At 39.4% G+C, this 16,545-nt stretch overlaps 1 protein-coding gene across 1 annotated transcript; it reads right to left on the reverse strand.

Annotated features, from left to right (window-relative positions):
• Nucleotides 1–10,626: 10,626 nt before the first annotated feature.
• LOC101294259 lies at nt 10,627–13,110 on the reverse strand. The gene has a single exon (XM_004298015.1). It carries the CDS (start codon nt 13,108–13,110, stop codon nt 10,627–10,629), a length of 2,484 nt encoding a protein of 827 aa, XP_004298063.1.
• Between the last annotated feature and the right edge of the window lie 3,435 nt (nt 13,111–16,545).

Consider the following 16,545-nt stretch of genomic DNA (forward strand, 5'->3'; position numbering starts at 1 on the left):
ATGACCTTAAATTTGTGAGTGGATTATTTTGGTTTTAAAAATAAGTATGCATGCAAGTATTTTATAATCTATCTATTTTATTTTCCGAGCATATAATATAATTTTTCAGTTCATGAGATGAGCTTGAAAATTATTTGAGTTTGGTGCATTTATGAAGTGTTGGTCATGATTTATGGAGTTGAGCTCGAATTATTATTTTGATATTTGAGTTTGGATATTTTTATAAATTCCAGATTTCATTAAATGGTTTTAATGGTGGATTTTGAGATTTATATAAGATTTCTGAAAATGGGATTTTCTGTAGTTTCCTATTTTTAATTCTCGAAATTATTGGTGGAATATCGATCTTGACTTTGAGTTTTATAAATGATTACCGAAAATAGGATTGTGGGTAGTTCTCCTCATAATTTAATTGTTCATTTGAGGCATAATGATTTTGACTTGAAGAATATTTTAGCGAGTATTTTCGGGCGGAGATACTATTATTTATGATTCATATTTGTTATTGAAATCTCGCTTATATTTATAAATTGAAGAATATTTTGACGTGTGAGACACGTCATTGAGTTGTGTTATGATTTCTTCTGATGATTTTCATGTACGGTTGGGAACCGTACCATTCGTTTGGTCTTGGGGGAAGTTTAATGGATTTAAGTCACTTTGTATGTTTTAGTCACCATATTATAGGATTGTTTATCTTGATTATTGCTAGCTAACCTTATTGGTGGTCCTCATCATATGTGAGTCGCTATTATAGCCTTATTAGCGGTCTTCTTCATATGTGAGTAGAGCGCTTAGCGTGGGACGCTATTATAGCCTGGGAGGCAACCGATCGGTATTTATATTTATTAGTTAGCTAACCTTATTAGCTGTCCTCATCATATGTGAGTTGAGCACTTAGCGTGGGACGCTATTATAGCCTTATTTAGTGGTCCTCATCATATGTGAGTTGAGCGCTTAGTGTGGGACGCTATTATAACCTGGGAGGCATCGACTCGAGCTTGGGAGGCTCCTTTTTCATGGTGATAACTCTTCCCCTATTTTATTCTTCTCAATAATATATTTGATTAACCAGCGGGGCTGGTTTATCTCCTCTTATGAGATTTTTGTGTTAACTAACCAGCGGGGCTGGTTTGTCCTTTATTAAGTGATTTCGGATTTAAAGTTTTAAGGACGTTTAAGTTGCATGCTGTTAAGTTTTAAAAGTTGAAAAGTGGGAAAGTATATAAGTTTTATAATTGTTAAGTTATTGAATTTATTTTCGTCCACTCACTCTAACGTTTTTAAATTACTTTCCCCTGGGCCATTTGGTTTATAAATGCCCAGTTTGCAGGCTAAGTTATTTGAGGACGAGAGTACATAGAGTCGAGGCATAGTCAGAGGCTGCTTCCGCTTATTCGTTTTCATTGTTTTCATTCATCATTAGATATGCTCTGAAAGTCCAGTAATAGCTTATTAAATGTCTTTGTTGTTGGTTGTGGAATTATTATTAGATGAGAAATTGTTATTGGGAGTTTTGATGAACTTGGGGAGCAGGAAGGCTCCAGGAGATGAGGATGGATGTTTGATTATAGAAGTGTTAAGTTGGATTTTTCAGGAAAGGGTTGTCCATTTTCAAGGAAGGTTATGCCGAATTTTCGGTAAATTTTCCTTGAAGGTGGACCCCGCAGGATTTACCTCAGGTTTCAGAGTGAAATTCGGGGTGGGTCCTGACATAAGCACTTGCTCTTTTTGGTCAAGAATTTGAACTGGTTCCTCTTCATAGGTCATATCCTTCTTCAAACTAATCAGCTGCTCTTGCAAGACATGAGAGGGATCAGTAATATACTTGCGAAACATGGACACATGAAAAACATTATGTATCCTGGATAATTCTGGAGGCAATTCTAACCAATAAGCAAGTGAGCCAACTCGCTCTATTATCTCATAATGACCAATATATCTTGGGCTAAGCTTTCCCCATTTACCAAAATGTACTACTCCTTTCCAAGGGGATAATTTCAAGAACACTCAATCACCTACTTGAAACTCAAGGTCCTTCTTGCGGATATCTGCATAACTCTTCTGCCTACTTTGAGCTGCTTTAATTCTATCTCTGACAATCTTAATCTTCTCATTTGTATCATAGATTAACTCTGGACCACAAAGCTCTTTTTCTCCTACTTCATTCCAACACAAAGGTGTACGACACTGCTTCCCGTAAAGTGCCTCAAAGGAAGCAATACCAATGCTAGAATAATAGTTGCTGTTGTATGCAGATTCCATCAAAGATAGGTTCTTATCCCAACTGCCCCTAAACTGTAAGGCACAAGATCTCAACATATCCTCCAAAGTCTGAATAATCCTCTCTGATTGCCCATCAGTTTGAGGATAAAAAGCAATGTTGAAGTGTAATCGGGCGCCTAAAGCTGCCTAAAAAGCTCCCTAGAATTTGGAAGCAAATCTAGGATCCCGATCACACACTATTGATTCAGGTACACCATGGAGTCTCACAATCTCATTCACATAAAGTTCTGCCAACTTATCCAATGTATAATTCTTTCCCACCAGCAGATTTGGTGAGTCTATCCATAATCACCCAAATATCGTCATGTCCATCATGGGTTCGAGGTAAACTAAAAACAAAATCCATGGTGATGTGGTCCCACTTCCACACTGGAATAGACAGTGGCTCAAGCAACCCTGAAGGTTTCTGCCTTTCAGCTTTCACCTGTTGACAAATCAAACACCTACTCACAAAAGCTGCAATTTCCCTCTTCATGTTTGGCCACCAATAATAATCCTTCAAAGTCCGATACATTTATGTACTACCCGGGTGGGCAGCATATGCAGAACTATGAGCTTCCTCCAATATCTCCTTCTTCAACTCTTTATTTCTTTTTGGAACACAAAGTCTATTTTTGAACAATAAAGTTCCATCTCTTCTAACTGAAAAATCAACGATGGCTCCACTCGATATTCTTTCTATCAACTGAACTATGGAAGGGTCATTATACTGTGCCTCTCGCACTCTATCAACCAAAACTAGTCTCACATGGAAACTAGCTATCAAGGCACCAACTTACCGATAAATCCACCCCTGTAGCTCGCAACTCATAAAGAAGTGGAACTCGAACCATCCTAATATGAGACAAAGATATGGTGGGATTTCGACTAAGAGCATCCGCTACCACATTAGCTTTCCCAGGATGATACTCAATAGTGCAATCATAATCATTGATCAACTCCATCCACCTCCTCTGCCTCATATTTAACTCTCTTTGAGTAAACACATAACGAAGACTCTTGTGATCGGTAAAAATCTGACACTTGGCTCCATAAAGATAGTGTCTCCACAACTTGAGAGCAAATACTACTACTGCAAGCTCTAGATCATGAGTGGGATAATTCATCTCATGTGGCTTCAATTGTCTAGAAGCATAAGAAATTACTCGATCATGCTGCATCAATACTCCACCTAAGCCTCGTCTAGAAGCATCACAAAAAACCACATACTCCCCACTATCATCTGGTAGTGCCAAAACTGGGGCACTAGTCAAGCGATTTTTTAATTCTTGAATACTTTGCTCACATTGATCTGACCATTCAAACTTAACACCCTTCTTGGTCAATCTTGTCAGAGAAGTAGCAATCTTTGAAAAGTCTTGCACAAAACGTCGATAATAACCTGCTAACCCCAAGAAACTACGAATCTCCGTCACAGTGGTGGGTTTTCTCCAATTTGTCACTGCTTCCACCTTTTGGGGATCCACACTAACACCTTCTGCCGAAACTACATGTCCCAAGAACCCCACTTTATCTAGCCAAAATTCACACTTGCTGAACTTAGCATACAACTGAGCATTTCTCAAAATCTGCAATATCATTCTTAGATGTTTGGCATGCTCCTTCTCACTTCTTGAGTAGACCAAGATGTCATCTATAAATACGATCACGAAACAGTCAAGGTATGGACTAAACACCCTATTCATGAGGTCCATGAAAGCAACGAGTGCATTAGTAAGTCCAAACGGCATCACCACAAATTCATAATGACCATAACGTGATCAAAAAGTAGTCTTGGCTGTGTCACTCTCCTGAATCCACAACTGATGATATCCTGACCCCAAATCAATTTTCGAAAAGACAGTAGCACCTTTCAATTGATCGAATAAATCATCAATGCGGGGCAGCGGATATTTATTCTCCACAGTAACTTGGTTTAATTTCCGATAATCAATGCATAGTCTCATGGTGCCATCTTTCTTCTTAACAAATAACACCGGGGCACCCCATGGAGACATGCTAGGCCGAATAAAGCCCTTATCCACCAACTCCTGCAATTGAGTCTTCAACTCTTTCAATTCCGCTGGAGCCATCCTGTAAGGTGCTTGTGAGATTGGCATAGTTCCAGGAATTAACTCAATAGTAAAATCTATCTCCCTTACAAGAGGCAAACCAGGCAACTCCTCGGAAAAAAATCCGGAAACTCCCTTACTACAGGAATATCCTTTACTCCCAAAACTCTCACACTTGTATCCACAAAGTGTACTAAATACACCTGACAGCCTTTATTTAACAATTTTCTAACAGCAATAGCTGATATCAGGCAACTCGAAAAAACATGTTGTTCCCCTTGAAATGTAACCTCAGGTCCATCTGGACTTCGAACACCACTACTTTTCAGAAACAATCTATCATAGCTTTATACGACTCCAAAAAGTCCATTCCCAAGATCGCATCAAACTCCACAATATCTAATGGAATTAGGTCGGCCTTGAAATTAAATCCCTCCACTAGAACTTCACAACCATTAAACACCCAATTTATTCTCATTACTTCGCCTAAGGGTAGAGACACATGCCACTCGCCTGGAAGAGATGATGATGGCACATTGGCTTGGAGGGCAAATCTATTAAACATAAATGAATGTGTAGCTCCGGGATCAATTAAAGTAAAAACAGGCTGACCAAAAATTAATAACGTACCAATGATGACCTCTGGCAAAGTACGACCCTCCTGCTGGGTCATAGCATGAAGTCTAGTGCGAGTCATGGGACATCAACGCTGACCACTACTCTGTTGAGAGACACCCCTAGCTGTTGTACTGACATGAGTACCACTGCTGGAGCCTCTGGCTAAAGACTGTTCGACTGGGTGAGTAGGGGTGGGGGCAGTCCTCTGACCCAATAAGGGGCAATCTCTCTTGAAATGATCCTGACCACCACACTCATAGCACCTAGTAGACTGCTGCTATCCAAAAGAAAAAGTGTGACCACAAGATGTCCCACCCTGGAAGTTGCCACTAGTACCAAACGGTCCAGTCTGCTGTCTACCCAACTGGCTCCGGAAAGGTCTCATGTGACGTCCCCTAGCCCTGAACCGAGAACTAGAACTCGATCCACCACTACTGCCACTACCAGCTGAAGATCTACAAGCGGATGAGGAAGCAGCCTTCTTAGATGGACCCTGACTAGGGCCGCTGAAATCTCGGGGCCGAGTACTATATGCTCTCACAGTCTCAACAGCCATAGCTGCACCAACTGCATCAAGGAAAGTCGAGTACATTACATCAGTCATCTTATCTATATACATACCACCGAGTGCCCCAATGAACAGCCCTGCTGATCCTCTCATCAGGAATCAGGTAAGGCACATGGTAACTCAAGGTAGTGAACCTCTGCTGTATCTTGCTACGATGAGCATGACTGAAATACTGCCCCAAGAACAGTGTCTTAAACTGCTCCCAAGTCATATCCTGAGCACCCTCATTATTCCTGTTGGCAAGCGTCCACCAATGATACGCTGAATCATCAAGAAAAGTTACCACCATCTTCACTTGCTTATCTTCCGGAAATTTAGTACTCACAACAGCTTTTTCCATCTTATCCACCCAAACATAAGCATCAAGGGGTCCCTTTGCACCCTTGAACTCAATCGCTCCAGCCTCAACAACCTCCCTCTTCTTAATAGTCCTAGGGTTTTGAACTGTATCTAAAACACCTCTCAGCATATTCCCAATAGAGTCAACTAATCCTCTAACTTCATTGCCCTCATTTGCGTTGGTTGAGTTAGCTTCACGGGGTCGGCGTCTAAGAGGCATAGTACCTGAGGAAGAAGATATTTAGTAGTCTATAAACAAGACTAACACAACTATTACACATACCCAATAACACATAACATCCAGAGCATAAACTGTTAATGAATCTGCCGTGGTCGGATCTTCACTCTATTGACACTACATGCTACTTAGGCAATTATGATAGTGATAAAGGGTACAGGAAACGAAAACCTAAAGCTCTGATACCAACTGTCAGGACCCACCCCGAATTTTACCTTGAAACCTGAAGTAAATCATACGGGGTCCATCTCCAAGGAAAATTTACCGAAAATTCGGCATAACCCTCCTTGAAAATGGACAACCCTAACCTGAAAAATCCAAATACACACTTCTATAACAAACCATCCATCCTCAACTTCTGGAGCCACCCGCTCCTCACAAACACATCCACCACAACATAATATTAAAACCCTCTCCAACCATCTCTTAACATCCAAAAGATAAATTATACATAAACCTCCAAATATTCCTAAAATATTTTCACGAATCTTAACACACAACCCAAAATATCATACAACATTCCCAAGGTAATCAGAGCTACTAAACTAGGGGAAGCAAGAAAATACACTGGTAGGTTAACTGGGAACCTACTAGTGAAAAACGGTGGTGATGTTAGTAATTATGCCTCGCCTCCTACTAGTACCGATCCGAACTCTACAGACTAGGCATTTTTAAAACGAAGGGCCCAGGGGAAAATATTCGAAAACGTTAGAGTGAGTGGACAAAAATAAATTTAATAAAATGAACAAATAAAAATTATTTATGCTTTCCCAATTTAATTTCCAAAGAACAGATGTCTGCCTCAAGCGATAAAACTTTTAACTCATAAAATATCGAGCCTCTCAGGCTCTAATAAAATAAGTATGTATTTACACATGTTCATACCCCCTATATAAATTTTATGGATTTAAAGTAATTTATATAGGCTACTACGCTCGCGTCTAACGCTCATGTCACACCATAATGTCGTTATTCACTGCGCCATTAAGGTGGACATGTGTGTATATACGTGCACATACTCTCTATATGAACTTTAAACACTCATATATAGTTACTACGTTTGCGTCTCACGCTCACGTCACACCATAATGGCGGCTAATTGCTACACCATTAAGGCAGACAAACACGTATAGCTAGCTAGTATTTATATACATACTCTCCTCATAAATATACATATATATATACACACCGAAAATCCTATTTTCGGTAACTCTCCAAAAATAACGAAAATTGTCAATTATCAGAAAAAGAAATAAATCCTAGCAGAAGAATAACTAATCATCAAAATAATGCATCGCATGCTTTTAAATTAAAACAAAAGTCCACTCACAAATTTAGGCCTAAACCTGACGTCAACCTAAGGTCTCTTCTACTCGAGCCTCCTCACGTCCTATTTCAAATATATACTTAAATCCCCAACTAAAATTTAACACTTGTACAAAAATAGGCAAAATTGAAAGTGAGCCTTAAACACTCTCATCCTTGCATAACTTCTTCATTCTTAATTCGATACGACCCGAACTTCAACACAAGCACCGGCAGCCTTATTATAACCTTCTACAGTTTTGAAAAATCCCAAACCTATCCGAAATTCCTCCGAAAATTCTAAACTTCACATCATTAGACTCCCCTCAACATAACAAATTTAAAACCCTGAAAAACTACCAAAAAGCGGCGCCACCGCCGTCTACTCCGCCGGCAGCCTACTCCGGCGACCTCCAATGATACTAGCTACCAAAATTTGACACAATCTTCCTCTCAACCCGCTCTACGACTTCCTTAACTAGCACAAAGTCCAATTGCAAGCTTAACTAGGTCAATCGAACCAAAACACAAAATGAAACCCTAGAATTTCAACTCGCCGATTCTCCTTACCTGAAGCGAAATGGATTGATTCCTTCTTGGGCAAGGCTACTAGGTTGAAGACCTTCAAAACCATATAAGGAATGCTCGAATTGGTGGCCGGAGGAGGAAGATCCGGCGACGGAACACCACGGAGCAATCGGCGCTTTCGGGCGGGATTTCTCTCTCACAACGGCGCTAGGGAGGCTCCCACCGGTCCAGGAAGAGAGAAGGGCGATAGCCGACTGATTGGGACTGGCACCGCGATCGGAGCTGGTCAGACGGCGGCAGACGGTGGCGAGCTCGCTGGCGGGGAAGGAGAGAATCAGGGGAGAGGAGAGAAAGAAGAGAAATGGTTTTGGGCTTTCTCCCAAACTGGTTCCCCATTCCAAACTTTAAAACCCAACTCCACAAAAACACCCCAAAAACATATCCTAATAAAAATTTCTTTTTTACTAACCAAAATTTACCATTTTTATCTCTTTCAACAAATCCTCCTACGTAAAAATTTCTCTGAAATATTTGTCCCTCAAAACACCTCTAGGGAGCTTTAAAATTATAAAATCATTAACGAAGACAGTAAAAACTCTTATTAACACCATGCAAGTAACTAGGGTAAAAATTTAAGAGTCAGAATGTGACAATATTTGTCTTCAAATTATATTTACCTTTATTGTTGAATTGTGGTATTTGTCAATCTAAATTTGTTGATGTTTGTTTGGCTTCTTCATTTCATATTCAAATTGTTTGAACCAAATTACAAAATCTTTATTGTTATGGCTTGCTGAATTACTTTGGTTTTACTGAAGTTATTGATCTTGGAAAGTACTCTGGAAGTTCTAGTTATAACATCATTTTAACGAACATGAACAAAATGTATATTTCACCTCACCTTAAATTCTATGCCTCCCGCCAACTCTTATTTCCCAATTTAGGGTCTATTTCACCTCACCTTAAATTTTATGCTTCCCGCCAACCATAAATTCTATGCTTCCCGCCAACTCTTAAATTCTATATTTCCCAAACTTTCCAGTCTGTTGTCTAACCAACTGGCTTCGGAAGGGCCTCTTGTGACGTCCCCTAACCCTGTTTTGAGAACTAGAACTCGATCCACTGCTATAGCCACTACCAGCTGAAGATCCAGAAGCGGATGAGGAAATAGCCTTCTTAGATGGACCTTGACTAGGACCGTTGAAACCTCTGGGTTGAGCACCAATGCTCTCCTGGTCTCAATAACCATAGCTGCACCAACCACATCAAGAAAAGTCGGGTACACTACACTGGTCATCCTATCTGCATACACACCACTAAGAGCGCCAATAAACATCTCAGTCCTGGTCTTCTCATCAGGAATTAGGTAAGGCACATGGTAACTCAAGGAAGTGAATCTCTGCTTAAACTCTTTCACATTCTCATCAACTCTTTTCTTCATATTCAGAAAATCCGGATGTATTCTGCCACGGTGGGCCTGACTAAAATACTGACCCAGGAAGAGTGTCTTGAACTGCTCCCAAGTCATCACTTGAGCACCGTACATATTCCTGCTAGCACGCACCCACCAATGATATGTAGACTCATCAAGGAAGGTCACTGCCATCTTCACCTTCCCGTTTTTCGGGACTTCAACTGTCAAGACCCACCCCGAATTTCACCCTGAAACCCGAAGTAAATCCTACGGGGTCCACCTCCAAGGAAAATTTACCGAAAAATTCGGCATAACCTCCCTTAAAGATGGACAACCATATCCTGAAAAATTCAAATAACACTCCTATATCGACACATCCAACCTCAACTCCTGGAGCCACCCGCTCCCCACAACACAACCACCACAACATAATAATAAAACCATCTTCTAATCCATCACGTAAATATCCAACTATATAACATACGTCATCCTTAGAAAATTCTAAACTGTAACAAGTCTTAGCACACCACCGAAATATTATACAATATCCCCAAGGGTAATCAGAGCTACTAAAAACTAGAGGAAACAAGAAAATACACTGGTAGATTAAACAGGTAACCTACTGGTAGAAAGTGGTGGAAAAGTGGGTAACTATGCCTCACCTCCGTCTAATGCCAACCCGAACTCTGCAGACTGGGCATTTTTAAAACGAAGGGCCCAGGGGAAAACATTCGAAAATGTTAGAGTGAGTGGACAAAAAAATAAATTTAATAAAAATATTTATGCTTTCCCAATTTAAATTTCCATAGAAAATATGCTGCATGCGATAACTCAAAAGCTCTCAACTCAAAAATTGGTAATTACATGACTAGCTTCGGCTAGTCTCCAAACTTAATAAAATAAAGCCCCTCAGGCTAAAACAAAATATATATGTATGTATTTACACTCGTCATATTCCTTGTACGAATTCTTTGAAGGAATAAAAAAATAGAAATTTATACAAGGCTAATACGCTTGCGTCTAACGCTCACGTCACACCATAATGGAATTTTACCTCATTATGGCGGAAAAGCACGTGTATATATACGTGCATATCCCCTATATAAATTACAAAAATTATATAGGGCTACGACCAGTGGCGTAGCCAGAAACAATCACTAGAAGGGTCAAATTTTAAACAAGAATACTAAACAAATAATCTTTATTGAATAACAAAAATATATGAATATTATTACATCAATACTTGAAAAATACAAAGTAACAAGCCTCCTTAAAACAATTATAATTGTCCATGACGATTGCTCATATTTTGAAATATTTTCATAATGGTCTCATTATCAACACAATCAAATATATCTTTCTCGATATATGTAATCATGTTGTCGTTCATCAACATGTCTCCCATTCGGTTTCGCAAATCACTTTTTATAATCTTCATGGCAGAAAATGCTCTTTCTACAGTGGCAGTTGCAACTGGAAGAATCAGTGCCAATGTTATGAGCAAGTAAACTAACAGATAGACCTGGTCTTTCTGTGTCTCAACCATTTTTTCTCCAAGCTCACTAATTCCTTTCAGTTCTTTAAACAGATCATTGCTTTGCATATCAAATATGTAAGTGTCCAATTCATCTTCAAGAGCCAAGAGAGATACTGCAGTAAAATCTTGAGGATAAAATTGAGCAAGCCGAATCAATTTTTCCTTATCGAAAGCTGAGAATGCATTAGATGGATTCAGACATGCCATACAGAGAAGTAGCTCAGTAGTTGTTTCTGTAAAATGGTCATTTAGCTCTTGAAGTAGCATATCTATGACTGTAGAAAACAATTCAACCCGATACCTATGCATATTAGTGACCTTTGGAGCTCTGCGTCGTGATTTTCCTGGAATAATAGGAACATCATCCATATTAGGAACATCAATCTCATATTTCTCACAAAATGAAACAACTTGACCTAGAAGTGAATCCCATCCATTGTCTCTCATGTCTTGCAATTGCTCCTTACACACTTTAACCAACTTCATTGCATTCACAATATCTTGGTCTCTTCTTTGCAATGCCTGTGACAAAAGATTTGTAATTCCCAGCAAAACCTTCATCAAATGAAGACTAAATACAAAGTCAAATGATTCTAATGAGTCTAATAGCCTGCTTGCATCTTGTTTATGATCACTGGACAATCCATCCTCTTTTATCTCTTCAAGCAATTCAACTAAAGATGGAAATAAAGTGATAATACTTACCAAAGTACCATAATGAGAGCTCCATCTTGTATCACCAGCTCGTTTTAGAGTGGTTTGTTGATTCAACCCCTTCCCGCTTGAAATAGCACCAACATTCAGTTCTTCAATGATCTTGGCCACTTGCTTTTCTCGAAGAGAATCACGACGTTTGCATGAACCTCCAGCGACATTTACCAGACTACCAACAAATATGAAGAGATCGGAGATTAAGATATGATTTTTGGCTACAGCCACAACAGCTAGCTGAAGTTGGTGAGCAAAGCAATGAACATAAAACGCTGACTGGTTATCCTTTAAAATAAGTGCTTTGAGACCATTGAATTCTCCTCTCATATTACTAGCTCCATCATAACCTTGACCACGAAGGCTAGATATGCTTAGTCCATTCTCTGAAAAGAATTGATCAATGGCTGCCTTAAGTGATGCAGAAGTAGTATCAGTGACATGTTTAACACCAACAAAACGCTCAATCACTTGTCCTTTTCTCACATACCGCAAGACGATAGCCATTTGCTCTTTTCCTGACACATCACGAGACTCGTCAACGAGAACAGAGAATAATGCATCACCAATTTGTGTAAGTATGATATTGAGAGTTTCAGTCGCAGCCGCCTTGACAATATCATGTTGAATATCCGGTGATGTCAATTGATGATTTCTTGGGGCATTTTTCAAGACAACCTTTTTTATATCTTCAACTTTATCAGAATGCCACTTCAAAAGCTCTCTAAAGTGCCCTTGGTTCTTTGAACTATCAGATTCATCATGACCACGAAAAGGCAACCCTTGTCGTAGAAGAAACCGAGCACAATCAACTGATGCATTCAAACGAGTGCGATAGTTAATCCGATCTTGTTGTGTTTGGTTCACCAAAGCTGTATCAACATGTTGTCGTTGATTTAATAAAACTTCACACATTCTTCTAGCATTGTTGTGAGCACTATTGGTCCGCCCAACATGTTGTTTAAGCTTACTTCTTTTCTTCCAGTTAGTAAACCCTGTACCAACAAATACATCACCGCCTGCTTGGTCTCCAGTATCTGGTTTAAAAAGATAACAATGCAAACAATATGCAACATCTTTTTCTATACTATACTCTAGCCAACTGGGATAATCCTTGAACCATGTCTCTTTGAACTTTCGGTTAACACCGCTGAAAATCGTTTTAGGAAATACATAGTTTTTTGGTTGACAAGGACCTTGCATCAAATAATGTCTTCGCACTCGATCTCGAACATTAGGATGATATTCTAAAATTGGTCTTCGAAGTCCCGGATCTCCTGGAAGGTCTTCTATGTTAAACTCATTGACAGAATGTTTTGATGTACCAATATCTTCAGATGCATTACTTGGTTGATGGGCTTGAGCTGGTGTTGATTGATTTGTCAAGTTCAACTCTTTAGGATGAGGATGATGTTCCGAAGTACTTTCATTGGATCTATTTCTTATTTGAGGAGCTTGAGATGGTGTCAACTGATCCGCCGCTTTTCTTTTATTATATCTCTCGAGAAAAGCTTTCATAATTCTAAGTATTGAATTATGAAGATTTTGACTTGCTGTTTGTAGGGAGAATTTTGAGAAGAACAAGAAACGAAAATACGATGGGGGATGATTTATAGAGAATGATAATAGATTAATAAATTGTAACTTGAATATATATAGACATATGTATACTGTAAATCATGAATAATGAATTGATTAGGATTAAGAAGACAATGCGTGACTAGTAATACTAAATCTGTCCAAATTTGGACAGGAAAAAACTTCTTCCTACATTGATTAGCAATTATATATTATAATAAAAATAATCGGGATAGGCTTCTTTCGTCGCAAGACAAAAGATTATATAATAAAAAAATAAAACTCATGGAGATAGGTTTCTTTTGTCGCAAGAAGACAATGAGTCATGTCCAAATCAAAGACTAGACAAACATTAATTAATAAATTCAAACCAAACTTCGTCAATTTGGTGCAGAAGGGGGCAAAATCTTGTCTCAAAGTATAATATATATCTACATAAGGAAGTTGCCCCAGCCAATCATATGTTAGGTTGAAAAGTCAGAGGGTTCAATTGAACCCTCTCGCCCCATTATGCCTACGCCCCTGGCTACGACGATTGCGTCTAACGCTCATAATGGAATTTTACCTCATTATGGCGGAAAAGCACGTATAGCTAGCTAGCATTTATTTATATACATACTATCATCATAATCATTCATATATGAATATATAATCACCGAAATTCTCAATTTCGGTTATTCTCCAACAAAAGAAATTATTCATCAATAAACCATTTGCATGCACATTATTTAAAACAAAAGTTCACTCACAAATTAGGCCTAATCCTAATGTCGATCTGAGGCCTCTTCTGCTCAAGCCTCCTCACATTCTGTTCCAAATATATAATTAAATTCCCAACCAAAATCCAATAATTATACAAAATAGGCAAAATTAAATGTGAGTCGTGCCCACGCTCATCATTGCCTAACTTCGATATTTCTAATTCGATACGGTCCACACTTCAACATCAAAACCGACAACCTTAACAATAACCCCTTACAGATTAAACAACTTTAACCCAACGGCCGAACTCTACCCTAATTAACTGCCAAAATACCAAACTTAGAAAAATCTCAAATCTATCCAAAACTCCTCCAAAAATTTCAAACTTCACATCATTAGTCTCCCCTTAATAAAACATATTTAAAACCATGAAAATCCCCCTAACAGCGGCGGCCGACTCCGGCGACCTCCAATGCCTACCAAATTTTAACAGCGACTTCCTCTTAACCCACTCTACAACTTTTCTAACTAGCACCAACACCAATTCCAATTCCAAGCCTAGATAGGGTAATCGACTTAAAACAGTGAATTGAGCCCTAGAGTTTCAATCAATGATTTCTCTTTACCTAGCACGAATCGCACCAAAACCTTTCAAGGGATTGAAGCACGGGAGGAGGGCTTCCTCTTGAGCCCAACAGCTATGGCTATGGCGGCCGGAGGAGGGAGTTCCAGCGACTGAGAGCTACGGGCAGTCGTACCTTTCGAGCGTGGTTTCTCTCTCACAGCGGCGCTAGGGAGGCTGCCACCAGTCCAAGAAGGAAGAGGGAAGAAGGGCTGACCGATTGGGACCGGTGCGGCGGTCTGTGGTGGTCGGATAGCGGCGGACAGTCGCATTGAAGATCCGGCAAGGAGAGAGCTCGAGGAGAGAGTCGGGAGGGAAGAGAGAGAGAAGGGAGAAAATGTGTTGGGCTTTTTCCCCAACCGGTTCCTACCCACACCAAATAAAAACCCAACTCCACAATAACACCACATAAATAATACCCTAATAAAAATTACCTTTTTACTAGCTAAAATTTATCCTTTTTACCGTCGTCAAATATTTCTCTTACGAATAATTTCTCCGAAATAATCCTCTCTCAAAACACATCTAGGAACTTTTGAAACTATAAACTCAATGACGAAGATGGTAAAACTGTAATTAATATCAAGCTAGTAAATAAGGTAAAAATTGAAGAGTCGGGATGTGACATCAACATCCTCCAGTGCTCTCTCCATCTTATTCACCCAATTATGTGCATCAAGAGGTCCCTTAACACCTTTGAACTCGAACGCCCTAGCTTCACCAACTTGCTTCTTCTTAACAGCTCGAGGGTTTGAACCCTATCAAAAACACCTTGTAGCATATTCTCAATAAAGCCAACCAGTCCCCTGACTTCATTTCCCTCATCTGCATTAGTCGACTTGGCTTCACGGGGTCGGCGTCAAGGAGGCATAGTACCTGAGGAAGAAGATATTTAGTAGTCTATAAACAAAACTAACACAACTACCACACATACCCAACAACACATGGCATCCAAAACATATACTGTTGATGAATCCACCGTAGTCAGACCATCACTTTATAGACACTAGTGCAACTAGGCAAATATGATAGTGATAAAGGAAACAAGAATCAAAAATCTAATGCTCTGATACCAACATGTCAGGACCCATCCTAAATTTCACCCTAAAACCCAAAGTAAATCCTACGGGGTCCACCTCTAAAAAAAACTTACGAAAATTCGGCAAAACCTCCCTTGAAAATAGACAACCCTAACCTGAAAAACCAGATGTATACTTCAATAACAAATCTTCCATCCTCAACTCCTGGAGCCATCCACTCCCCACAAACACAACGACCACAATATAACATTTAAATCATTTCCAAATCCATCACTTCAACATCCTAAAGATAAATCATAAACCATCCAAATACTTTTAAAATAGAGTCATTGAACCCTAATACACAACCGAATATATTACAATACCCCAAGGTAATCAGAGCAACTAAAACTAGAAGAAGCAAGAAAATACACATGTAGGTTAAACAGGTAACCTACTAGTGAAAATTGGTGGTGATGGTGGTGATGGTGGTGACTATGCCTTGCCTCCTACTAGTGCCGACCTGAACTCTGCAGACTGGGCAATTAAAAAAATGAAGGGCCTAAGAGAGAAGCAATTTAAAACGTTAGAGTGACTGGACAAAAATAAAATATAAAAAAAACAAATAAAGAACATATTTTATGCTTTCCCAATTTTCAATTTCTATAGAAACGCTGTGATCCACGCAACAGGTGATAAGACCTTTAACTTACAAATTGGAAAATACTGACATACGCGACTAGCCCTGCTAGTCTCCAATACTATATGACATTGAGTCTCTTAGGCTCTAGTATATAAATATGTATTTACACATGTCCCATCACTACCAGGACAAGCAATTTTCGTCGGCCTGTCAGCTTATTTCGTCGGCTAAGATTTCGTCGGTAAAAGCTCGTCTGTGGTGACTTTAGCCGACGACACACGCATAAGTCGTCGGCTATAGTCCAGACTTTAGCCGACGACATTATTTCGTCGGCTATAGTTCAGACTTTAGCCGACGACATAATTTCGTCGGCTATAGTTCAGACTTTA

The sequence above is a fragment of the Fragaria vesca genome, linkage group LG4 (genome assembly GCF_000184155.1).
Source record: "Fragaria vesca subsp. vesca linkage group LG4, FraVesHawaii_1.0, whole genome shotgun sequence".
Lineage (NCBI taxonomy): Eukaryota > Viridiplantae > Streptophyta > Magnoliopsida > Rosales > Rosaceae > Fragaria > Fragaria vesca.

Coding starts and splice junctions, on each gene's coding strand:
- LOC101294259 (XM_004298015.1), bottom strand. CDS start 13,110: ATGAAAGCTTTTCTCGAGAGATATAATAAAAGAAAAGCGGCGGATCAG.